The sequence below is a fragment of the Dromiciops gliroides genome, chromosome 3 (assembly GCF_019393635.1).
Source record: "Dromiciops gliroides isolate mDroGli1 chromosome 3, mDroGli1.pri, whole genome shotgun sequence".
Classification (NCBI taxonomy): Eukaryota; Metazoa; Chordata; class Mammalia; order Microbiotheria; family Microbiotheriidae; genus Dromiciops; species Dromiciops gliroides.
In genome coordinates this window covers 533820855-533848343 of record NC_057863.1, presented here as the reverse complement: position 1 = coordinate 533848343, position 27489 = coordinate 533820855, and the positions used below count along the sequence as shown (strand labels likewise).

Here is a 27489-nt window from a genome sequence, read left to right as displayed (position 1 = left end):
AAGTGTCTGAGGCCGGATTTGAAACCAGGTACTCCTGACTCCAAGGCCGGTGCTCTATCCACTGCGCAACCTAGCTGCCCCGGCTCATATTCTTTTAAGTTTGATAAAGTTCTCTATATATTTGGGATATCTATATATCGAGATATTCTTTATCTGAGAAACTGTCTATAAAATTTTTCTGCTTACTTTTTTTTTTTTTTAGTGAGGCAATTGGGGTTAAGTGACTTGCCCAGGGTCACACAGCTAGTAAGTGTTAAGTGTCTGAGGCCGGATTTGAACTGGAGTGCTCTATCCACTGTGCCACCTAGCTGCCCCCTAAATTTTTTTTTGTCTTTTTTTTTTTTTTTTTTTTTTGCGGGGCAAGGGGGGTTAAGTGACTTGCCCAGGGTCACACAGCTAGTAAGTATCAAGTGTCTGAGGTCGGATTTGAACTCAGGTCCTCCTGAATCCAGGGCCGGTGCTTTATCCACTGTGCCACCTAGCCGCCCCTGCCCCCTAAATTTTAGTTTTTTATGACATATGTCTTTATATTTAGGCTACATATCCATTTTGACCCTATCTTGGTAAATGGCGTAAGATGTTGATCTATACCCAATTTCTGCCCGACTCCTTTCTAATATTCCCAACAATTTTTAACAGATCATGTGTTTTTGTCCCCAGAGCTTGTCTTTACATTTGCCAAACACAAGGTTCCTATAATAATTGACTATTGTATATTGTGTGTCTAGTCCGTTCCACTGATCCTTTCTTAGCTAGTATCAGATAGTTGTTGTTTTTGCAGGGCAGTGAGGGTTAAGTGACATTCCCAGGGTCACACAGCTAGTAAGTGTCAAGTGTCTGAGGCCGGATTTGAACTCAGGTCCTCCTGAATTCAGGGTCAGTGCTTTATCTACTGTGCCACCTAGCTGCCCCCAAGTACCAGAAAGTTTTGATAATTACTACCTCGTAATATAGGTTAAGATCTGGTACTGTTAGACCTTCCTTTACTTTTTTTTTATTAGTTCCTTTGATATTCTTGGCCTTTTGTTCTCCCAAATGAATTTTATTATATATTTAACATGATTGTACATATATAACCTATATGAGATTGCTTGCTATCTTGGAAAGAGGGAGGGGAGCAAAAGAGTGAGAAATATTTGGAACCCAAACTCTTATAAAAATGAATGTTGAAAACTATCTTTACATATAATTGGAAAAAATAAAATACTATTTCTAAATGAATTTTATTATTATTTTTTCTAGTTATTAAAATAACTTTTTTGGTAATTAATTGAGATGGCATTGAATAAATAGATAAGGTAGGACTGTCATTTTTATTGTACTGGCTCTGACCACCTATGAATAATTAATATTTCTCCAATTATTTAAATCTGACTTTATTAAAAAATGTTCTATAATTATATTCATGTCGTTCATAGATTTGTCTTGGCAGATATACTCCCAGGTTTTTTATAAGGTCTACAGTTATTTTAAATGGGATATCTCTTAGTGTCTTTTCTTGCAGGGCTTTGTTGGTAATATATAAAAATGCTAATGTTTATGTGGGTTTATTTTATATCTTGCTACTTTGCTAAAATTATTGTTTCAACTAACTTTTTAGTTGACTCTCTAGGCTTTTCCAAGTATAGCATCATATCGTCTGCAGAAATAGTTTTATTACCTCATTGCCCATTCTAATTTCTTCAGTTTCTTTTTCTTCTTTTATTGCTATCACTAGCATTTCTAATACAATATTGAATAATATTGATAATAGGCATCCTTGTTTCACTCCTGATCTTATTGGGAAGGTATCTAGATTATCTTCATTACAAATCAAATGTGAGTCCTTGGTTTTAGTGGAAATGGAGGTCATTTTCCAAAATAGAGTGACTTGTGTCAAAAGAGGAAAGATACAGATTTCCTCTTTCTTTTCCCTCCATACTTGTATACTAATCACAATTGATTTTGGACCTGCCATGTGACAGAGTGGGGAAAGCACTGGATTTGGCAGATCTAGGTTCAAGTTCAGGCTTTAACACAACTTGTCTGACGTTGGGTAAGTTACTTAACCTCTTATTACTCACACTATTCTCTTCTCAGGGTTGTTGTCAGGAAAATGTTTTGTAAATCATAAAGTGCTACATCAGTGTGAGCTAGTATTATTCAACAATTTGGCAAAGAACTTCATCACTCCAAAATGGTACGTGACCTTTGGCAGGCATATAATATTTTTGTAATTAGAAAGTACTTGATAAAGTAAAAAGTGATTTATGTTCTATATGAATCTTTTCCCCTTTAGTAGGTTCTAAGATTTTGGGGGTGGGAGGGTGGGATAGTGAGGGTTAAGTGACTTGCCCAGGGTCACACAGCTAGTCAGTGTCAAATGTCTGAGGTCAGATTTGAACTCAGGTCCTCCCAAATCCAGGGCCAGTGCTTTATCCACTGCACCACCTAGCTGCCCCCATAAGATTTTTAAAGTCAGGAATGCTATCTTGTATATCCTTATATTTAGCATGCTACTTTAATAAATATTTGCTAAATGAATGAGTTAATTAATAAATGAATAAAGGTTCTTCACATTATGTACTGTAAAAGAAATATGAGGTATTAAAAAGTTTGAACAGGGGCAGCTAGGTGGCGCAGTGGATAGAGCACCGGCCCTGGATTCAGAAGGACCTGAATTCAAATCTGACCTCGACACTTAACACTTACTAGCTGTGTGACCCTGGGCAAGTCACTTAACCCCAATTGCCTCACCAAAAAACCCCAAAAAACAAAAAAGGTTGAACAGAGGGAATGAATTGGACTTATAACAAGAGATAAAACCAGGAAGTGTGGGTGAGAATAGCCAAAGACCGAAGGACATGGTACAAAGTTGAGTTTGGGAGGTGACAGAGGAGTGCTTCTAAGTATTAGAGACATGGTCACTATGGCAAGCCTGGAATTGAATTGGGAAAAATATGGAGATTATTTTGGAGAAGGGAGAGGCTGCTGGGCAAATAAAAGAAAGAATATAGACATGACATTTCTAAGATCTGGGGAAAGATTTGGCCTTAGGGACAGAGCAAGTGATTCACTGCAGCAAATCAATTGAACCTTTTGTGAATGCCAGGCATTGTCCTAGATGGGAAAGACAGTAGATAGGTTATGTGGTGATTAAAGTGCCTGACTTGGAATGAGGAAGACCTGAGTTAGAGTTCTTACTAACTACATGACCCTAGGTAAGTCACTTATGATCTCTGTCTCAATTTCCTCATCTATAAAATAGAAATGATAATAATATCTACCTCCCAGGGTTATGAGGAATAAATGAGATAACCACTTTGCAAACCTTAAAGAGCTATATAAATGCTAGCTATTATTGTTAGAGGTATGAAGACAAAAGCAAAACAATCCCTGCAGCCTAGGAGCTTACTATTGGAACAAAACAACATGTACACAGATAAGTGAACACAAAATATGTACGAAGTAAAAAAAGTAATTTTGGAAGGAAGATCTTTAATGATTGGGGTGGTCAGGAAAGGCTCATGAAATTATTTCAGGTATGGTAGACAGCCTGAGCAAAGATTTAGAGGCCATTTAACTAGAATGTAGCTTTATGAGGGAGAATATCTTCATCAGTTTATTTTTTAATTTGTATTTTCGGTCCAAATTCTCTCTCTCCCTCCACTAATTCTCATTCCATTGAGGAAGCAGGAAATATGATACCCATTATACATGTAAAGTTACATAAAACATATTTCTGCATTAGCCATGTTCTGGGGAAAAAAAAGCACAATAGGGGGCAGCTAGGTGGTGCAGTGGATAGAGCACCGGCCCTGGAGTCAGGAGTACCTGAGTTCAAATCCAGCCTCAGACACTTAACACTTACTAGCTGTGTGACCCTGGGCAAGTCACTTAATCCCAATTGCCTCACTTGAAAAAAAAAAAGCACAATAAAAAATGTTTCAATATGAACTATTTGAGTTCATTAGTTTGCTCTCTGGAGGTGGATAACATTTTATATCATGAGTACTTTGGAGTTATGATAGATTATTGTATTGCTCAGCCTTACTAAGTCTTTCATAGTTGATTATATTTACAATACTGCTGTTACTTTGTAGATTGTTCTCTGGGTTCTGCTCTCTTCACTTTGTATCAGTTCATATAAGTCTACTCAGGTATTTTTTCTTTTATTTATTTATTTTGAGCATTCTTTTCTTTTTAAAATTTGAATTTCTGATTTTTCTCCCTCCCACCCCTTCTCTACCCACTGAGAAGGCAAACAATATGACATTAAATATACATGTGAAATCATGCAAAATGTATATCCATATTAGCTACATTGCAAAAAAAGAGAAAATTATACTTCAATTTGCACTGAGTTCATCTGGTGATAGATAGAATTTTTTCTTTTTTCTTTCTTTCTTTTTTTTTCCCCGCAGGGCAAATGGGGTTAAGTGACTTGCCCAGGGTCACACAGCTAATAGGTGTTAAGTGTCTGAAGCCGGATTTGAACTCAGATCCTCCTGAATCCAGGGCCGGTGCTCTATCCACTGTGCCACCTAGCTGCCCCGATAGCATTTTTTCATCATGAATCCTTTGGAATTATTTTAGATTACTATATTGATCAGAGTAGCCAAGTTTTTCATAGTTGATCATCATTACAATATTACTGTTACTGCACACAATGATCTCCTGGTTCTTCTCACTTCACTATGTATTAATTCATTGGTCTTGCCATGTTTTTTCTGAAACCACCTACTTGCCATTTCTTATAACACAATAGTACGCCATAACTGTAGGTTACAAGTTGTTCTTTTTGGGTTTAGTCATTCAGTTGTGTCCAATTTTTTGTGATCCCATGGACTGTAGCATGCCAGGCCCTTCTATCCTTCTGTCCACTATCTTCTGAAGTCTGCCCAGGCTCATGTTTGTTGCTTCCATGACACTATCTAGTCACCTCTGCTGTCCTCTTTTCCCTTTCCATACAATCTTTCCCAACTCAGGGTCTTTCCAGTGAGTCCTGTCCACTCATTATGTGGCCAAAGTATTTAAGCTTCAGGATTTGACCTTCCAGTGAATAGCCTGAATTAATTTCTTTAAGTATTGACTGATTTGATCTTGCTGTCCAAGGGATTCTCAAAAGTCTTCCTAGCATCACAATTCAAAAGTGTTGATTCTACATTGCTCAGCTTTCCTTATAGTTCAGCTCTTACAGCCATATGTTATTACTGGAAAAACCATAGCTTCACCTATACAGACCTTTGTTGCCAACTTCTTAGAAAGCTTTTTAGAAAGCCATAGCTTTCCTTCCAGGGAGCAAGTGTCTTTAGCCATTTCCCATTTGATGGTCATCCCTTCAATTTCCAGTTCCTTGCCACCATAAAAAGAACTGCTATAAATATTTTATACATATAGGTCCTTTTCCTTTTATTAATTTTAGGGACAGACCTAGTAGTGGCATTGCTGGATCAAAAGGTTTATATGGTTTTATAGCCCTTTGGGCACAGTTCCAAATTGTTCTCCAGAATGTTTGGACTATTTCACAACTCTACCAACAGTACATTAGTGTACCTATTTTCCCCTATTCCTTTCAGTATTTGTCATTTCTGATAGGTGCAAGGTGGTACTTCATTGTTTTAATTTGCCTTTTTTCCAATCAGTAGTGATTTAGAGCATTTTTCTCATGTAACTATAGATAGCTTTGATTTCTTCTGAAAATGGCCTGTTCATATCCTTTGACCATTTATCAATTGGGGAATGGCTCTTATTTTTACATATTTAATTCAGTTCCCTATATATTTGAGAAATGAGGCCTTTCTCAGAAAAACTTGCTGTAAAATTTTTATATTACTTCATTGTCTATGTCTATGTCTTTTTAGCAAAATGTAGTTTCCCTGGTTATCTCTTACAGTTAGGTCTAGTTTTGCTTTTGCCTTGTCTGAGATCATGATTGCCACTGCTTCCCTTTTCATTTTAGCTGAAGCATAATGAACTTTGCTCCAGCCTTTCATTTCAACTCTGTGCGTCTTTCTGTCCCAAGTGTGTCTCTTATACAACATATTGTTGGATTCTGGTTTCTAATCCATTCTGTCTGCTTCCATTCTATGGGTTAGCTTATCCCATTCACATTCTCAGTTATGCTCTAACTGCATATCCCTCCATCCCATTTTCCTCCACTGAGTGTGTATATATGTATGTATTTACATATATGTGTGTATGTTCCATTCTCTTTGAACCAATTCTAATGGAGAGCGAGGTTCAAGCATTTTCTGCTGCCTCCACCCCCACCCCCATTCCCCCTCCACTATGTAAACCCTTCCTTGTTAGCCTCCTTCATATGAGAAAATTTGCCTGATTTTACCTATCCCTTCCCCCTTTTCCCAGAGCATCCATCTTTCTTACCACTATATTGGCTTTTTGGAGATCATCTCAACATAATTAACTGCCTTTGGTCTATATGGGCTCACGCTAACTGCCCTAATAAAGTTCTTAGGAGTTATGTATATCATCTTCTCATATAAGAATGTAAACAGTTTAACTCCCTTGAATCCCTTATATACTCTTTCATCTATACTTTTTTATGCTTCTCTTGAGTCTTTTATTTTAATGTCAAGTTTTCTATTTAGCTTTGGCCTTTTCATCAGGAATACTTTGAAGTCCTCTATTTCATTAAATATCCATTTTTTTAGGATTATACTCAATTTTACTGGGTAGGTTATTCTTGGTTGTAATCCTAGCTCCTTTTTCCTCCAGAATATAATATTCCAAGTCCTCTGTTCCTTTAATGTGGAAGTTGCTAAAGCTTGTATGATACTGACAGTGACTTCATGATATTTTAATTGTTTCTTTCTGCCTGCTTGGAATACTGACTCCTTGATCAGGGAATTTTCATTTTGCTATCTCTTTCAGGAGGTAATTGGTGGATTCTTTCAATATCCATTTTACCCTCTGGAACAAAGATACCTGGAGAGTTTTCCTTTATAATTTCATTAAATTGGCTCTTTTTAAAAAAATCACGGCTTTCAGGTAGTCCAAAAATTCTTAAATTATTTCTCAATATATTTTCTAGGTCAACTTTTTTCCTATGTGATATTTTACTTTTTCTTATAATTTCATTCTTTTGACTTTTATTGTTTCTTGAAGTCTCATGAAGTCATTAGCTTCCACTTGCCCAATTCTATATATATATATATATATATATTTTTTTTTTTTTTTGGGTGAGGCAATTGGGATTAAGTGACTTGCCCAGGGTCACACAGCTAGTAAGTGTTAAGTGTCTGAGACCGGATTTGAACTCAGGTCCTCCTGAATCCAGGGTTGGTGCTCTATCTACTGCGCCACCTAGCTGCTTCTCCAGTTCTAATTTTTAAAGAATCATTTTCTTCAGTGAGCTTTTGTACTTCCCATTTGACAGATTCTACTTTTTTCCCTAAAATTTTAAACATTTTTATTTAAAGTTTTGAGTTTCAAATTCTGTCCTTTCCTCCCTACCATTCCTCCTTCCTAAGATGAAAAGCAATCAAATGTGCAATTATGTAAAACATATCCATATGAGTCATTTTGCACAAGAAGACTCAAAAGAAAAAAAAGGAAAGAGTGAAAAATAACATGTTTCATTTTGTATTCAATCAATATCAATTCTTTCTCTGGAGGCAGATTGTATGCTTCATTATTATTCTTTTGGGATTGTCTTGGATCATTGTATTGCTGATAATAGCTGAATCATTCACAGTTCTTCATCACACAATATTGCTGTCGCTGTGTACATCATTCTCCTGGTTCTGTTCACTTCACTATGCATCAGTTCATGTAAATCCAGGTTTATTTATTTAAAGTTTTGATTTCCAAATTCTATCCTTCTCTCATTCCCTCCCTCCCTACCCTCCCCCCTCCCTAAGGTGGTGAGCAATCAGATATAGGTCATACGTGTACAGTTATGCAAAATATTTTACCATATTAGTCGTAAGTCCAGGTTTTTCTGAAATCATCCTGTTTGTCATTTCTTCTAGCACAATAATATTCCATTACAATCATGTACCACAGTTTTTTTGGCCATTCCCCAATTGATGTCATCTCTTTCTGACCAGTGGTCTGACACTTTTACCATCTTGGGTCTGGGAAGTCCTGAGCTGCTGCTGATGTTACAGATGTCTCCAAGGCCCACCACTGGTGCTCCTGCCTTACTCTAGTCCTGCATTCAGCCTGCTGTTGCAAACCTCTCCATTGGGCCTCCTAAGTTGTCTTAGGCTAGAAAATGTCTCCCTCTGACCTTTTGTTGCTTTTACTGCTTCATAGTTTGTTTGAGGTGATATTTTTAAGTTGTTTGGAGGGGAATTTTGGGAGAGTTTAGTTGGGTCCCAGCCTGTACTCCACCATCTTGATTCCATCCTTCTTCACAAGTATTTTTGAAACTAACCCCTTAATTATTTCTTATAGCCCAACAATTTTCCATCAGATTCATATACTGTAACTTGTTCAACCATTCTGCAATTGATAGGCATTCTTTCAGTTTCTAATTCTTTACCACCACAAAAAAGAACTATGATAAATATTTTTGTAAATATGGGTCCTTTTCCATTTCTTTTGATCTCCTTGGGGAATAGACTTTGGGGTATAGACTTAGTGGTGATGGTATTACTAGGTCAAAGATTTTCCAGTTTTATAGATCTTTGGGCATAGTTTCAAATGATTCCCCAGAATGGTTGGACTAGTTCACAACTCTACCAACAGTGTATCAGTTTACTTATTTTCCCACGCCCCCTCCAGTATTTGTTATTTTCTATTTCTGTCATCTTAGCAAGTCTGATAGGTGTGAGGTTGTACCTCAGTTATCTTATTTTGTATTTCTCTAATTATTAGTGATTTAGAGCATTTAAAAATATGATTAGTGATAGTTTTGTTTTCTTACTTTGAAAACTGCCTGTTCATATCCTTTGACCTTTTATCAGTTGGGAGATAACTCCCATTTTCATAAATTTGGCTCAGCTCTCTATATATTTGGGAAATTAGACCTTTATAAGAGAAACTTACTGTAAAAAATTTTCCCAGTTTCTTGCTTTTCTTCTAGCTTTGGCTGTATTGGTTTTGTTTGTTGGAAAAAATTTTAAATTTAATTTTATATAATCAAAATTATCCATTTTACCTCCTGTGAATCTCTCTATCTCTTATTTGATCATAACTCTTCCCATATTGATAGATCTGACAGATAATTTCTTCCATGCTCCCCTGTTTTGCTTATGATATCATCCACTGTGTCTAAATCATGTAACTATTATGAGCTTATCTTGGTATACAGTATGAGATATTGGTCTGTGACTAGTTTCTGCTGGACTTCTTCCCAGTTTTCTCAGAAGTTTTTGTCAAAGACTGAGCTCTTGACCCAATAACTAGGATCTTTGGGCTTATCAAACACTAGGCTACATTGCTCATTTGCTTCTATATATTGTGTAGCTAGTCTATTACATTTCTTTTTTTTTTTTTTTTTTTTTGTGAGGCAGTTGGGGTTAAGTGACTTGCCTAGGGTCACACAGCTAGGAAGTGTAAAGTGTATGAGGCCGGATTTGAACTCAGGTCCTCTTGAATCCAGGGCTGGTACTCTATCCACTGTGCCACCTAGCTGCCCTGTCTATTACATTTCTATGAAATCTAACACTTTATTTCTTATATAGTACCAAATTGTTTTGATGATCACTGCTTTGTAATATAGTTTGAATTCTAGTATTGCTAAGCCCCCATCACATTATTTTTTAATTGATTCCTTTGATAGTCTTGATCTTTTGTTCCTCCAGATGAATTCTGTTATTTTTTCTAGTCGTATAAAGTAATTCTTTGGTAGTTTAATTAGTATGGAACTGTATAAGTAAATTGATTTAGGTGGTATTATCATTTTTATTATATTGGCTTGGCCTACCCATGAACAATTAATATTCTATCTTTATTTGTGTGAAAAGTGTTTTGTTTATATAGTTCCTCTGTGTGTCTTGACAAGTAGATTCCCAAGTATTTTATACTGTCTGAATTTATTTTACATAGAATTTATCTTTCTTCTTACAGGATTTTGTTGGTAATATATAGAAATGCTGATAATTTGTATGGGTTTATGTTATATCCTGCAACTTTGCTGAAGTTACTAATTGTTTCAATTAGTTTTTTAGTTGACCCTTTAGGGTTCTCTAAATATACCATTATATCTGCAAAAAATGATAGTTTTATTTCCTTGTTGCTTATAGTTATTCCTTCAATTTCTTTCCCCCCTGTTTTATTGATATAGCTGGCATTTCTTTCTTTCTTTCTTTTTAGTGAGGCAATTGGGGTTAAGTGACTTGCCCAGGGTCACACAGCTAGCAAGTGTTAAGTGTCTGAGGCCAGATTTGAACTCAGATACTCCTGACTCCAGGGCCAGTGCTCTATCCACTGCGCCACCTAGTTGCCCCTTTTTGTTTGTTTGTTTTTGCGGGTTAATGAGGGTTAAGTGACTTGTACAGGGTCACACAGCTAGTAAGTGTCAAGTGTCTGAGGCTGGATTTAAACACAGGTACTCCTGACTCCAGGGCCAGTGCCTTATCCACTGCATCACCTAGCTGCCCATAGCTGGCATTTTGAATTCAATACTGAATATGAATGGTGGTTATGGACATCTTTGCTTCAATTCTGATCTTACTGGAAAAATTTTTGGTTTATCCCCGTTATAGATAATGCTTGCTCTTGGTTTTACATAGATACTACTTAGCATTTTAAGAAAAACTCCTCTTATTCCTGTTTTCTAGTGTTCTTAATAGGAACGGATATTGTATTTTATCAAGAGCTTCTTCTACATCTACTGATATAATAATAGGATTTTTATTGTTTTTGTTATTGATGTGGTCACTTATGATTATAGTTTTCCTAATAATATACTACTATAATCTCCTTGCTAGTTTTTTATTTAAAGTTTTTTCATTAATATTCATTAGGGAAATTAATCTATAGTTTTCCCTCCTCCCTCCCTCCCTTCCTTCCTTCCTTCCTTCCTTCCTTCCTTCCTTCTGCTCTCCCTAATTTAGGTATCAAAACCATATTTTTGTTACAGAAGGAATTTGGTAGGATTTCTCCTATATGTATTTTTTCAGACAATTTATATAATAGTGGAATTAATTATTCTTTAAATGTTTTGGTAGGATTCACTTGAAAATCCATCTGGTTCTTGGTTTTTTATTTCCCTAGGGAGCCCATTTATAGCTTGTTCAATTTCTTTTCCTAAGATGGGGTTATTTAAATGCTCTCTTTCCTGTTCTTTTAATCTGGGCAATTTATATTTTTCTAAATATTCATCCATTTCATTTAGATTGTTAGGGATGGGTTTTTTGGAGTATAATTGGGCAAAATAATTTATAATAATTGCTTCCATTTTATCTTCATTGGTTTTGCATTTATTCTTTTCATTTTTGATAGTAACAATTTGATTTTATTTCTTTTTTTAAAAAATCAAACTAGCCAATGGCTTAACTTTTTTTTTAAACAGCTCATAATTTTATTTATTACTTCACTGGTTTTTTTTTTTAACTTTTAGTTTTATAATCTCCCCATTGATTTTTCAGGATTTCTATATAGGTGTTTCATTGGAAATTTTAAATTTATTCTTTTTCTAGTTTTTTAGTTGTGTGCCCAATTCATTGATATCTGTAAGCATTTAGAAATATGAAATTTTCCTCAAGTACTGCTTTGGTTGTATCCTACAAATTTTGGTATGTGGTCTCATTGTTATCTGAAAAGAAGTTATTTATTGTTACTATGATTTATTCTTTGGCCCATTCATTTTTAGGATTAGATTATTTAGTTTCTACTTAATTTTTAATCCATGCTTTAAAGGCCATTTATTGAGTGTAATTTTTTATTACACTAATGGTCCTCAAAGAGCTCATTTAATATTTCTCCTTTTCTGCATTTGTTTGTGAAGTTTTTATGCTCTAATACATGATCAGTTTTTGTGAAGGTGTTATGTACACCTGAGAAAAAGATACACTCTTTTCTCTTTCCAGTCAGTATTCTCCAGAGGTCTGTCATTTCTCATTTTTTAAAAATTCTTTTCATCTCCTTTCTTCTTGTTATCCAAGTCTGCAACAAGGTAAATTGAGGTTTCCCACTAGTATAGTTTTACTATTTCCTCCTCTAATTCATTTAACTTTTCCTTTAAGAGCTTAGATGATATTAATTTATTGTCCATGGTATATTTTATCAAAATATAGTTTCCCTGATTATCTCTTTTAATTAGATCTGTTTTTTGTTTTTGCTTTGTCTGAGATTATGATCACTTCCTCTGTCCTTTTTATTTCAGCTGAAGCATAATAGATTTTGCTATATAAATCCTTATTTTAATTCTGTGTGTGTTTTTGTTTTGAGTATGTCTCTTGTAAACAACATTTGTTGGATACTGGTTTCTAATCCATTCTGCTATCCTCTTCTACTTTACTGATGAGTTCATCTTATTCACATTCACAGTTATGATTGTTAACTTGATATTTCCCTCTATCCTGTTCTCTTCTATTTACTCTTCTTTTTTTTTTTTTAACCCTGTCCTCCCTTCAAGTCTGTTTTGTTCTGATCAATGCTTTCCTTAGTTTACCCTCCCTCTTATTACCCACTCCCCTTTTCTCTTAGCCATTTCCCCTCCTACTTCACTTTTGGGTGAGATGAATTTCTATACCCAACTCTGTGTGTGTGTGTGTTCTTTCCTCTTTGGACCCATTCCATTGAGAATGAGGTTCAAACATTGTCCATCCCCTCCATTTCCCCCTCTAACATTAAAAACTCTTCCTTGCATGCCTCTTTTATGTAAGATAATTTCCCCATTCTCCCTCCCTCTTTCCTCTTCTCCCAGTGTCCTCTTTCTCATCCTTCCATTTTTCTTTTGAGTTCATCCTACTATAATAGATTCACACTCATGTCCTCTATGTAGACTCCTTCTAACTGCCCTACTGATGATAAAATTCTTAGAGGTTATATAAATCATCTTCCCATATAGGAATATAAACAGTTTAATCTCATTGAATCCCTTATGATTTTTCACCGATATTTATCTGGTTATGCTTCTCTTAAGTCTTGTGTTTGAATGTCATATTTTTTATTCTTTTCATCAGGGATGCTTGAAAGATTTTGTATCCATTTTCCTCCATGAAGGATTATCCTTAGTTTTGCTGGATAGGTTGTTTTTGGTTGTAATCCTAGCTCCTTTGCCCTGCAGAATATCATATTTCAAACCCTCTGATTCTTTAATATGGAAGCTGCTAAAGTTCATGTGATCTTGACAGTTGCTTCTTGATATCTGAATTGTTTCTCTCTGGCTGCTTGCAATACTTCCTCCTTGACCTGGGAGCTCTGGAATTTGGCTATAATATTCCTGGGAGTTTTCATTTTGGGATCTCTTTCAAGAGGTGATTGGTTGATTCTTTCAAATTCTATTTTTCCCTCTGGATCTAAGATCTGAGGAGTTTTCTTTATAGTTTCTTGAAATTTGATGTCTAGGCTCTTTTTTTTTTTTTTATCATGGTGTTCAGGTAGTCCAAAAATTCTTAAATTATGTCTCTTTGATCTGTTTTCCAGGTCAGCTTTTTTCCAATGAGATATTTCAAATTTTCTTCATTTTTTATTTCATTCTTTTTTATTTGCTTTATTGTTTTTTAAATTTGGGGGGGGGCGGGGCAGTGGGGTTAAGTGACTTGCCCAGGGTCACATAGCTAGTGTCAAGGGTCTGAGGTGGGATTTGAACTCAGTTCCTCCTGAATCCAGGGCTGGTGCTTTATCCACTGCACCACCTAGCTGCCCCACTTTATTATTTCTTGAAGTCTCATAAAGTCATTAGCCTGGCACTTGCCCGATCCTAATTTTTTTTTTTTTTAGTGAGGCAATTGGGGTTAAGTGACTTGCCCAGGGTCACACAGCTAGTAAATGTTAAGTGTCTGAGGCCGGATTTGAACTCAGGTACTCCTGACTCCAGGGCCGGTGCTCTATCCACTGCGCCACCTAGCTGCCCCCCGATCCTAATTTTTAAGGAATTCTTTTCTTCAGTGAACTTTTGTACCTCCTTTACCTTTTGGTGAATTATGATGTTTAAGATATTTTTTTCTTCACTATTTTTTTTATGTGTGTATGCCTTTTTTACAAAGCTGTTAATTTACTTTTCACAATTTTCTTGCTCTGCTCTCATTTCTTTCTCCAATTATTCCTCTACAACCCTTATTTGATTTTAAAGAGCATTTGGTTTTGCTCTTTAAAAAAAAAAATTTTCTCTTTAGTTCTTCTTGGAATTCTTGTTGAACTTTTGCCCAATATGCATTTTTTTCCCTTTGAGGCTTTTCTTGTAGATGTTTTAAAGTAATTGTTTTCTTCCCTGTTACCATAGTAGCCTTGTATGGTCAGATTATTTTTTTGTTGTTTGCTCATTTTTCTAGCTTATTTCTGGACTTTGGACTTTATGCTAGAGTTGGTCTCTCCTCATCCCTAGTGTTGGGCGGGGGTAGGGGTGGTATTTGACTTTATGATTTTTATATCATGCTGCTTTCACAACTAGGGCTGGAGGCCTGTAAGTTTTTGATACCTTCAAAATGCCCTGATCCAGAGAAAGATCTGGTCACTGTCCTCCTAAACTATGCTCTGGTCCTTAGCAAGGTGGAGCCTCTATTCTCTTTCAACTGTAGTTACTTTTCTTTGCCCTGGAATCATGATATGCAACTAGGTAATGGGTGAAGGAGATGCCAAATGGAGTCTGATCCTGTACCCTGTGCTGGTATAGGGTCCCCCTGGAATCTCTTTCTGATCAGGTGTTTAGTCCCCTTACTGTCCCTGTGCCCTGAGTGCTCCAGCTGGTGTTTTGGCTGATGTTGCTGCTGCCCCTTTCTCTACCTCCAAGACCACTAGCTGGTGTTGCTTCTCCTGCGTCAGGCTCCTAGGCAGCTCCCAACCCAGTGTCAGCAGGCTTCTCTTTCTGTCTTCCTAAGCTACCTTGATAATCACACAATGTTGCTGTTACTGTGTACAATGTTCTCCTGGTTCTGCTCACTTCACTCATCATTAGCCTACTTAAGTCTTTCCAGGTTTTTCTGAAATCTGCCTGCTCTTAATTTCTTATAGCACAATAGTATTTCATTACATTCATATACCACAACTTGTTCATCCATTCTCCAATTGATCGGCATTCCCTAGATTTCTAATTCTTTGCCACCACAAAGAGAGCAGCTATAAATGTTTTTGTACATGTTAGTCCTTTTCCCTTTTTATGATCTCTTTGGGATACAGACCTAGTAGTGCTATTACTAGGTCAACAGGTATGTACAGTCCCATAGCCCTTTGGGCATAGTTCCAAATTGCTCTCCAGAATGGTTAGATCAGTTTACAGCTCCACCAACCATGCATTAGTGTTCCAATTTTTCCACAGCTTCTCCAACATTTATCATTTTCCTTTTTTGTCATATTAGCCAATCTGATAGGTGTGAGATGATACCTCAAAGTTGTTTTAATTTGCATTTCTCTAATCAATGGTGATTTAGAGCATTTTTTCATATGGCAATAGATAGCTTTGATTTCTTCATCTTAAAACTGTCGGTTCTTATCCTTTGACTATTTCTCAACTGGGGAATGATTTGCATTCTTATAAATTTGATTTGGTTCCCTATATATTTTAGAAATGAGGCCTTTATCAGAAACATTGCCTGTAAAAATTGTTTCCCAGCTTTCTGCTTCCCTTCTAATTTTGGCTGCATTGCTTCTGTTTGTACAAAAACTTTTTTAATTTAATGTAACACAAATCATCCATTTTGTATTTCATAATATTCTGCGGGGCAGGGTGGGGGGACAATGAATGTTAAGTGACTTGCCCAGGATCACACAGCTAGTAAGTGTCTGAGGCTGGATTTGAACTCAGGTCCTCCTGAATCCAGGTCTGGTGCTTCATCCACTGTACCACCTAGCTGCCCCATCATAATATTCTTTATCTCTTGTTTGGTCATAAAAATTGTTCTCCTCTCCATAGATCTGAGTGGTAAACTATTCTTTCTTCTCCTAATTTACCTATGGTATCACCCTTTATGTCTAAATCATGTACCCATTTTGACCTTATTCTAATACTGGCCCTTTCTACACTGATGCACTTATTCCCCCGACTCACTGGTCATGGTGGGGAAGTTGGAATGTTCCTTGCTTCTTATTGCCACTTCCTGGCTCTCTCTTTACCTTCATCACTCAGTAACCTTTCCTTTAGATTTCACTCAGTCCATATGTACCATTCATTCAAAATTCTGTTAGCTATTACCTACCATTTCTCTTCTTTCCTCATCAAGTTGAATTCCTCTCACAGAGGTTTTCTATCTTTCCCATCTCCTGCACTCATACTCTGAGATTTGGGGTGTATAGGTTGTTCAGGAGGATTAGCACCTTTGTGTGAGGGCTTGCTAAGCTCTTTTCAAGGCTGTTCATCCACATTTGGTGTAAACCTGATTCACCCAACTCTCACTTATGGTTCTAAGAAGGTGTGGCATGCACAGTAACCACATTCCAAACAACCATCTCAGCAGATTGACTAAACCAGGTTGAGAATAACTGACAGGCCTTAAACCTGTTGATGAGTTGGGGATGCTTACCCCAGCCATGTGAAGACTTTCCCCAGAAGAATGGGCAAATAAGAACAATTTTTGCTAATGGCCATGAAGACAGCTGTTGTGGTCAGGCATTAATGATGCCAGTTATTCACTATATCCCAGGCCATCATCAGCCATCTTTTTTTTTTTTTAAACTTCTGTTTAGAATTTTATTTTCTGAATTACATGTAAAAACAAGTTGACATCATTTAAAAAAAAACTTTGTGTTCCAACTTCTCTTCCTCTCTCCCTTACCACCCCCCACCTGTAAGGGGTTAAAATCCTAGCTATACTGTCTAAAATATTTAATGAGTGGTCGCCAATAAATTATAAGCTTTAGCAAGAGTATTTAAATGTTTAAGTATTTATTAAAGAGCATTAGGATCAGAGAGAAAGGTAGAAATCTAACTATTTCTAAGAGATCCCATCATCCGAACTGCCTTGGCGAGGTCAGGAACCAAAAGGAACCCAGTGCTTCCTTTTTCCTCCCAGAAGTTTCCTGTGAAACTGGAAACATCCCCGCCCCCCCCCCCCCCGCAGCTCCAAGCTAATTGGCTGGTAGCCTTGATTGACAGTACCCACGAGCTAATGTCACTTCCTGAGGCCAAGGAAAGGCCTCATGGCTTGCCCTTAGATGCCTTCCCTTCATGGCGGAGCTTTCCTACAGTAACTCTCCAGCAGGTGGCGTCACTCCAATCGTTACACACCCCAAGAACTCAAGCAACTCAATATAAGTTATACATGAGTAGTCATGGAAAACATCTCCACATTAGCCAGGTTGTGAGAGAAAACCATCGTTAGTCATCTTGACTTTTGTCCTGCCACTGGACTTTGATGACTCAGAAAGAAAGAGTGAGACTGTTGACTTTGTGCAGCTCTGCCTCACTTAAATCCATTCATCCACAAGTCAACACAGCATCCCATGATGTTGGTCCTATTCAAAAAGAAAGGACAAGAGGGCAGCTAGGTGGCACAGTAGATAAAGCACCAGCCCTGGATTCAGGATGACCTGAGTTCAAATCTGGCCTCAGACACTTGACACTTAATAGCTGTGTGACCCTGGGCAAGTCACTTAACCCTCATTGCCCTGCAAAAAAAAAACAAAAAACCCAAAACAAACAAAAAAACCCCAAAGGACAAACAACATTAGGGGACTTCAACGTACATGTTGATACTCCCTCAAACACTTTTACCTCCTAGTTCCTCAACTTTCCCATGACTTACTTCTCTATCCTTCTTCAGCCACACACAGAAATTGTCATATTATTGGTCTTGCTATCACACACAAATGCTCCCCTTACATATTTGTGAACTTTGCAGTTCCCTTATCTGATCACATATATGTCATTCTACCTTTTCCCTCTACCTCACAACTCCAAACCCTATTCTCTGTTCTCACCATGATCTCAGATCCCTCTATGTCCTAGTTCTTTCCCAGGCCATCATCCTTGTGCTTGCTAGCCTCTCCTCTCTTCCCCATCTTATCCCCTTAGTGAACTAGTTCAGTTCTACACTGTGCTTTTCTCTTGAGTCCTTTGCTTCATTACCCTACCTCTAATCCTATCCCACCAAACCTCAGCCGATTACTCACTCATTCCATCCTTTACCTTTGCTCCTACTCATGTGCTGCTGAATGAAACTGTGCTGACTGGGTCCACTACAAATTTATGTTATGGAATCTTAAATGGGCCTCACTGCAGCAAGGCAATCCTTTTACATTTCCCTAAATTCCCATTATTCCACTTGCCACAGTGACATTTTCAAACTTTTTTATCCTTGTTTAAACCTTCTATAGATCAGATATTTCAGTTGAGAACCTTACCTTGTAATTCCCCAAACAAATGAAGGCCATTTAGGAGAGCTTCTCCCCTCCTCTTCAACTCATCTCTCTTCTATTTCATCTCTCTCAGAGTATCTCCACCTTCACTTATCTTACTTGATGACGTGGCCCTTCTCCTTGCCAAAGGAGACATGTACAAGTGACCTAATTCCACCCTTTTTTCTAACACAGATTGCCCCCTTGACCATCCCCACTCTCTCAATCTCTCCTTGTTTACTGGTTGTTTCCCTAGTATTAGAAGCATGCTCATATCTCCCCCATCCTCCAAAAAACCCTCACTTGATTCATCTATCCTTGCTAGCTATGATTCTATATCTCTCTTTCTCATGTGGCTAAACTCTTTGAAAAGGCTTGTCTACAGTTGGTGCCACCACTTCCTCTCTTCTCACTGTCTTCTTAACTTTCTCTAGTGTGGTTTCTGCCCTCATAATTTAATTGAAACTGCCCTCTCCAAATTCACTATGACCTCTTAATTACCAAATTTAGTGAATTTTTCTCAATCCTCATCTTAATCTCTCTGTAGCCTTTGACACTGTGAGTCACCCATGTCTCCTGGATCTTCTCTTCTCTAAGGTTTTTGTGATACTCTTCTCTCTTGGTTCTTCTCCTTCCTATTTGACCACTCTTCAGTCTCATATGCTGGATCTTCAACCAAATCATTATTTACTAATCTTCAAAGTTCTGTCCCAGCTCTTCTTCTCTTCTTCCTCATTTAGCAATGTCATTAGCTTTCATGGATTAAGTTATCTTTATGCTGATGATTCTCTCTATTGCTCTCTGCTCTCTGGACCTCTCAAACTTAACATACCTGAAACTAAACTCATTATCTTATCCCCAAACTCTCCCTCATCTTAACTTCCCTATTACTTTTTTTTGGGAGGGGGGAGGGGGCAGTGAGGATTAAGTGACATGCCCAAGGTCACATAGCTAGTAAGTGTCATGTATCTGAGGCTGGATTTGAACTCAGGTCCTCCTGAATCCAGGGCTGGTACTTTACCCATTGCACCACCTAGCTGCCCCAACTTCCCTATTACTTTTGAGGATTTCACCATCCTTTCAGTCGCTGAGGCTCCCAACCTAGGCATCATCCTTGACTCCACTATATCTGGCTCCTCATATCATGACTTACATATGCCTCTTTCCTCTGATATTGCTGCTGCCTTGGTGCAGGCTCTCACTCCTGGATTATTGCAGTAGCCTGCTGACCAATCTCCTTGCCATGAGTCTCTTCCCAGTGCATTTCCATCTTACATTCAGTTACCAACGTGACTTGGTAAAGCCAAAGTCTGACCATGTCACTGCTCTACTCAAACTCCAGTGGAACCCTTTCACCTCTAAAATCAAAAATAAAATCCTCTGTTTGGCTTTCAGAGGCCTTCAGAGCCCAGCCATCTCCTACCTTTCCAATGTTCTTATACCTTATTCCCCAAGACATAGTCTTCGACCTAATGACACCAGCCTCCAGGCTGTTCCTTGAACAAGACCCTCCATCTCTTGGTTCCAGGCATGTTCTCTGTGCTCTCCTTTCTCATCTCCCCCTCCTGACTTGCCCCTGCTAAAATCTCTACTTAGCTTGTATGTACCTTGCTTGTGCATAGTGGTTTGCATATTGCCTTCCCCCATTGGATTGTGAGCTCCTCTGGGCAGGGACTATCTTTTACCTTTCTTTGTATCCCTAGCACTTAGTACACATAGGAGGTGCTTAATAAATGCTTATTCACTGGCTGAATATTTTTTGTTTGTTGGTTGGTTTGTTTGGGGTTTTTTTGCTGGGCAGTGAGGGTTAAGTGACTTGCCCAGGGTCACACAGCTAGTAAGTATCAAGTGTCTGAGGCCAGATTTGAACTCAGGTCGTCCTGAAAACAAGGCCGGGGTTTTATCCACTGCACCACCTCCCTGCCCCTCACTGGCTGAATATTAAATATTTATTGACTGACTGACAGGCTGTGGTGTAAAGGCTTAAGAGGAAAGCCAGAGTAACCTTGACCCCAGAAAAAAATGGAAGAAATGGACCTTCTTTGTGGAGGTGGGGGCTATGGTTTGTCAAATATTGTATATCCTGTCAGAAATGGTTGATGTGTTGGTTGATTTTATAGATGACCTTTTCCCTGTTTTTATTTGTTGTTACAAAGGATGGCTCACAGGTCAGGGGATGGGGGAGAATTATATTTGGAAATAAAGGTGATGTAAAAACCAAAGACATCAATAAAAATGAGATAAAAGAACACATTACCTCCCCCCCAACAAAAACCAAAACCAAAAAACCAGGGCAAGACAGAATGATATTTAATTTAGGACAACAGCTGCTCCTACTCAAGGGGTCTGTCCCATTGCACGTTCTTTTTGCCTACTTTGGTTTTTATTTTGAGCCAGAATGTTATAGGAGTGGAAGTTTAAGAAAGGTCACGACTCTGGGCAGTAAATGTCTCCCTCCCCCAGCATGCAATTTGACGTTTCTGAGGGCAGTGGAAGGGAAAGTGTGTGGAGCCTGCTTTGGGCTTACTTAAAATTATCTGCCAGTAAAAGGTGTTCAAGAGGCCTTTGTTAATCATTTATGTCAGATGACTTTCCACTCTTTACTGTGCAAACTTGACATTTGTAAGAGTGACGTGATGTCACTTAGTCCCTGTGGTACTAAGTCACGGGTAATGACTTTCCTCCACCCAGCACAGCAAACATCAGGAATGACTTCTTTTTCTTATCTTAGCAAACTCTTTCAAGATCCCCATTAGCTCTTAGGAAGGGAGAGAAATTGAGGTGCTTTCTGTCAAGATGGTATGTGATTGCATGACTTTGAATTGGTAATTCATAGGGGAGAGGCTCTGCACCCGTCTCATTTTTACATTACACCTCGCATCAGGGAAGCCTTTGGCTTACCACTCTGACGCAAAATCTGTGTGGCTCTGCGTCAAGACTTTCTGAATACTTCCCTGGCCAGAGATAAAAATTCTCCCTTTTTCTATTCAGGGAAGTGTCTCATCAAAGCAGGGAAAGCCTTCTAGTAGCAGTTTACTTAACTGCTCTCTTTTTCTATAACCTTTGCTCTTATTTCTAAGACTGCCTCGGCTGAACCTTATTCTCTCTTGGCTCATCTCTCCCTTTTCCCCATCCTTCAGCAAGGCAATACTTGGTTGTGTAATGTTCACAGATGGCCTAGTGGTGAATCTGATGTCTGAGTTCCTAATAATAAGGACAGTTGGCTTTAGTGATTAGTAATTTTGATGCAGGATCTCAAAGTACTGTCTACATTATAATGTTAATCTGCAAAATGGAAGGTAAGCCGGGTTGGGATGGAGACAAATCTTTGTGGAACCCTAAAGAGCTTCTTTCCTAAATATTTATCCATTATATTTATTTAAAGTTTCCATTGACTTCCAAACATATTTGCAAGTACTGGAAAGAAAAAAAGGGTTCCCAGCTATTCAGACTCCAAAAAACTATTGATATCTTTTATTTTTACATGATCCACATTTCCCAACATATCTCTTCTCCCTACTCCTTCCAGACAGCTATCCTTAATACAAAATTTAAAAGAGGGGGAAAACGCAGTTCAGGAAAACCAATGAATTTATCAACTAAATCTAACGGTATTCCTCATGCATAATCCCCGCCTCACCTCTTCAAAGAAGGACAGGAAGTGCATTTTCACATTTCTTCTCTGGGGTCCAAGCAAGCAATATCATTTCACAGCAGTAGAAACAATTGAAACTGAATGCTGTGAAATGATAATGACCAAGTGTGTCCATTAAGGCTTACTGACCATAATAGATAATAGTAGGTCCCAAGACAGACCCACTTTCCCTTTGTTCTTCTTCATGGTTTCTCTTCAAAGCCTACAGGTTTCCAGAATTCTGAAGGTAGCAGTCAGGTAGGCCAGTCGAGGAGCTAGTGCCTCCCTTTTGAGAGAAACAGGTTAGCAAAATGTTACCAGAAACCCAGAGTGAATTTCTGTTTGAAACTACATTCATTTGTTATTCTTCCTTAGTCTGAAAGGTTGTTCTTAAGGACATAAGATTTCATTGTCCTCAGTGAATTCAGGCTCCCGCAGGAGGCCTTATTGCTGAGGCTCTAGTCCATTTGTTGGAACCGAAGTCCTCCCTCTCTCTCTCTCTTTCCTTCTTTTTCAAACATTTCTGACATTTTGAGTTTAGTTTCCAGTCTTATTTTGCTGTGCAAGCTGCAAAGATGTCAGGTTTTCCTGAGTGCTCCTCAGCCTCCTGATTACCCTTTTAAGCAGTGCTGATTGCAGGAAATTGCTGTGGTGCGTGGTGGGTGTCACAACAGCACAATGATTAAGACCCGTGTGTGTCATTTACTGGCTGATTGAAATAATCACAGGGAGGGGAGAAGCAGAGGGAAAATTGCTAAATGTGCAGAGGGAGCTGCCACTCTTAATCATTTTTGGCTTAAGCATCTCAAGTTGAGGAGTCAAAACTGAGAGTGAGATTTATGTTTTCCATCATTTTACTTCATTCTTGATCTTCAAGGTAGCTGAGTGAAACTTAACACTGAAGTTGATCCTAAGCAGGAAGAAATGTTTTTGTTTATTAAATAAATGGCCACATAACACCCCTCTGCATTATAGGAAAAACAAGAGTGAGGCACCTGAGAATTGACTTCTAAGTATGACAGGATGAAACCAGGACCAGAAGATGAAAGCAGAGGGTTTTGTGACCCTGTGTAGCCCAGTTGAGATTTCTAATGCTTTCCTCATCTCCCGGCTCCCAGCTCCCAGGGAAGATTGGCTGTCTGCCATGCCCTGAGGGCACTCTCCTTGCCACCTCCTCCTCCTTTATTTTCCTTTTACAAGAGTCCCTTATTTCTTGGAAGATATTGCCCAAAAGCCACCTTCTCCAGGAAACCTTTCCTGATCCCTGCAACTGCTAGTTCCCTCCTTCACTATCTTATATCTAACTGCTTTATATTTATTTTCTGTTTATTCTGCATGTACTAGTTACCATCATAAAATGTGAGCACCTTGAGGGCAGGATAATTTCATTTTTTGTCTCTCTGTCCCTACTATCTAGCAGGTAGTAAGTACTTAATAAATGTTTGTTGATTGATATGTTTTGAGGAACAAGCAAATTTGTGATTGTTATGGGTGTGTGTGTGTGTGTGTGTGTGTGTGTGTGTGTGTGTGTGTGTGAGTGAGAGAGAGAGAGGGAGAGAGAGAGAATTAGTTGGTTGAGCTTAAAAAACCCCTAGGGTTTTCATAGTGTAAGGCTCAGTGGTAGTGATGATAGCCAGCTGTTTTCACCAATTGATCATGCCTGCCCCCACTTTGTCATTTGAGGTTTAGGTGTATCATTTATATGTATACAAGCACTGTTTTCATTCTTTTTTTTCCATTTTCTGTTTTTATTCTCCCTGTACTTTGTAAATTGCTAGTTACTTGAGTTAGCAGATGACCAACCTTTAATGAATACAGAGCATGGTGTGTTAAGCCTCTGCACTACTGTTTGTAGGGCTCACCCTAACAGTCCCTTGTCTCTCTTTCCTTCAGGCACAGAACCCTGGTATTTTTATTTAATTAACGGGTTTCTGAATTTCAATGTGGCCTTTGTATTGGCTCTCCTGGTCTTACCACTGACTTCCCTCATGGAGACCCTGTTGCAGAGATTTCATGGTAAGTGGTGGAGTTATGAAAGATTCCAGTCTGCCTGGTGGCAGGAAGACTTGTGCCTTAGAAAACATTAGCCAGCCTTGTAAATAGTTACTTGGGGTGACAGTGTTTACTGTGAAGGAAAAATAGAGTTCCCTTCTTTTATTCACTATGTTCTTAGGGAAATGGAAGGCTGGTCTGTTTTTGCAGTCTGTGTTTGCAAGGCTGCACTAGACATGCAGGAACTATCTGAAGGTCTTCTTAATTTATTGCAAATGAAACCACATCAGTAAAAATCTACAGAAACCCACAGTGTGAGGGTAACCCATTAATTGCCACCATGCTCAATGACTACAGGAAGAACCTTACATCTTCACAGTTAAGGAAGCCTACCCGGCTTGCTAACCAGCTAGACCGGAAAAGGCATTTGCAAGATCTCAGGGGAACACAATCTTTAGAGTCCTTTGTCCCATGAAGAATATGTTGTTCAAAGGGTGGAGTACATCTCATGAGCCATATTGGAGGCAAAAATGTTGGTGAAAATAGCCTCTGCTGAGTTAAAAAATTACCCAGTTTTCCCCATAACTGGAGAGCTGAATTAGGAGGAGCTGCTCCTAAGTCTGATGCTGTCCTCTGGAGTACCACTTTGGTTGTAAGGCACTGTAAGAGTTTACCTAGTCATTTATTTCTGCTTCTCAGCAGCTGTTTTTGCACCACTGTCCTAATTCAGGTTATCAATTAATCGGGTGCTTCTGGCTTTCTTTTTAGAAGGGTCGGATTTAAGCAGAACTCTTAATTTGGGAAGAGAATTCATTCTAGATTTGTTTTCCTGATTCTGAAGGGTTATGAGTGATTTTTTTTCACAGTCAGCTAATGCTTCCATTGTACTTATTTTTTGTATTGTAAATTGCTTATAAAGAACTGACCAGGTTAAAAATGTGTTTACATTACTTTTGCTAGGGATAGGAGAACATGAAATCAACCCCAGGGGGCAAAATTTACATTTAAAAAAATATGTAAAACATAAAATCATAATTCAGAAATGATTATTATGGCACAAAAGAATTTTCACCTGCTGAGGTTAGGTTCATTTATGCTGGGACATACTACAACAATTGAGAAAATTCCAATTTAATAGTTAAATGGCAAGGTATTAATCTAAAACATAGCCTAATATCTTAAAATAGTTGCAGACAAAAGTTTAAAACAACTGGTGTTGTAGCTTAAGAATTTTTATCCCTGAATACTCAGTCAACAAGCATCTCACTGTGGGCCAGCCCCTGGGACAAAGTAAGGTATGAAGAAAGGCAAAAGACAGTCTCTACCCTGTCCTAAATTGAAGGAGCTTACACTCTTTGGTAAAGGTATTGACATCCTAAAAATTGTCAATTAGGTATTACTCAGATATGGCCCTTGATTACAGGGCTAACTCCCTCGGCAGCTTATGGTAAATAAATCTAGTGGGCAGCAGAGGGCACTGTGTTTATAGGCTTTACACAAAATTCCTGCTGCACTGCTCATTATGACTAATACAAGCACAGGAGGAGATGCTCTCGCTGTGGGGTTGCAAGCTTATCACTCAGTGCTCATGTACCTAACCACAGGAACTTTCCAGCAGGGGTTTGAGCCTTAGTGATCATTAAATCCCTTTAGTAGTTGCACATGCTTTCTTTTTAAAATTTTGGTTCCAGTTAGGGATTTGGAGTTGAAAGGTATTGTAGGAGGCAAGGAGAGGAAGATTTACCAGGGTTGTTTTTGTTCTTGCTTTGCAGCAAGCTACTTGTCAGTGGCTGTTTGTTGGGGAAAAAACTATAGCTAATGGGTTTGAGAATGCTGGTTCCCCCATCATTTCCTTCTATTTTTAACCTGTGGTCTGTGACTCTTCTTTACAGCTACTTGGGTGTAATAAAGAAGACTGATTGCTAAAGGAGGAAGCGTGTTACCTAGAACATAGTCTATAAAATATTCTATTTCATAGGATTAAAACTTAAAGAAATTTTAGGTTGTGGCAGATAATCTTAGGGGCCTCTAGTGTCAGGACCCCTTAGTAGAAAAGGCTTTTCTTTCTCTATCTAAGGTAGAATTATTTTAGTAACAACCCATAAACCATTTGGGTCTGGTGATATACATCCAGTCTGTTTAGAAAGCAGCAGAATAGGATTCCCTTATTAGCTGATATTTCCTTGCATGGTTAAGAGGAGTATGAATGTCTCGGACCATTTTGTGAGTGAATACAGGATGGCTAAGGACAGAGCCACACTATCCCAAATCCAGAGTTGGGGGACACAAAGGCTAGATAGGTTGCAGTTTTTCTATTATAGTGAAATATGCTTTTTTTCTATTTCTTACAGTTCAGAATTTAGGCCGTCCCTATTGGCTTACCTTGTCTCCAATGTACATTTGGATCATTATCTTCTTTGCTCAGCCTCACAAAGAGGAGAGATTTCTGTTCCCCATATACCCTCTTATTTGCCTTTGTGCTGCTGTGGCTCTTTCTGCACTTCAGGTGAGTGTCAGGGAAACAGAAATCCTAAAGAGTTTCCTTTTGAACTTCTTTATCATAGAAATTTAACAACCAGTTGTAGAATCTTTACAGCTAAGATAATTTCATCCATATAGTATAATTAACTATATAGGTAATTGTGTGTGTTTGGTTAGCTATTTGTAATTTGCTGATGATTTTTTCCCCCACAAATAAATAACTTTCCTTTTATTTCAGAACATAGATTCAGTTTACTTTATGGACATTTTCTAAGTCACTAAAGAGAATTAGATCCCGATTAAATGATGATCGGGTAGCATAGCTAGTTGAATATCTCTCCTTAAAACATTTGGATTTGAGTAGAATTTTAGTCTACATTTTGTGATAGTATTAAATAACTAGCCATTGAAGACCACTGGGTGATGTGGACTAAAACTTATATCAGGAATAGTTCCCTGAACTCAAAATATTTTTCCACTTCAGTGCATTTTTTTTTCAGTGCATTTTTAAAACATTTCAGCTGTGCCCACTATTTCATGACATCTTTAGGCTCCTGGTCATTCTTTACACCTGCTTCAGATGGAGATTTAAATTTAAAATAAAATTTATTTATTTTCCTTAGGCATTTTTAGCCTATGATATCACTATTTTGAACATATTCTTCCCTTCTGTTCCTCCCTCCTCCCTTCCTTTCTCTATCTCTCTCTGTTTCTGTCTTTTTCTCTTTTCTTCTCCACCTCCTTTTTTAGCATAAATGAAAGAAAATACTCATTATATGATAAGTAGTAGTATACCTGAATCAAAATGGGAAGATCCTGAAGAAATAGTACTCATGAACAGTTAACAGAATCCACATATGTCTTATATATAAATATGTGACCCATGTGTCTTAATATCATTTTTTTGTTTGTTTGTTTGGGTTTTTTTGCCGGGCAATGGGGGTTAAGTGACTTGTCCAGGGTCATACAGCTAGTAAGTGTCAAGTGTCTGAGGC

At 38.0% G+C, this 27489-nt stretch overlaps 1 protein-coding gene across 1 annotated transcript in view; it reads left to right on the top strand.

Annotated features, from left to right (window-relative positions):
• The window catches only part of ALG9 (ALG9 alpha-1,2-mannosyltransferase), a 155596-nt gene that overhangs the window by 36655 nt on the left and 91452 nt on the right, over positions 1–27489 (top strand). Inside the window, exons 9-10 of the mRNA XM_043995048.1 lie at positions 23915–24037; positions 26365–26519. Of these exons, the coding sequence (XP_043850983.1) occupies positions 23915–24037; positions 26365–26519 (278 nt within the window). The remainder of the gene's footprint in view (positions 1–23914; positions 24038–26364; positions 26520–27489) is intronic.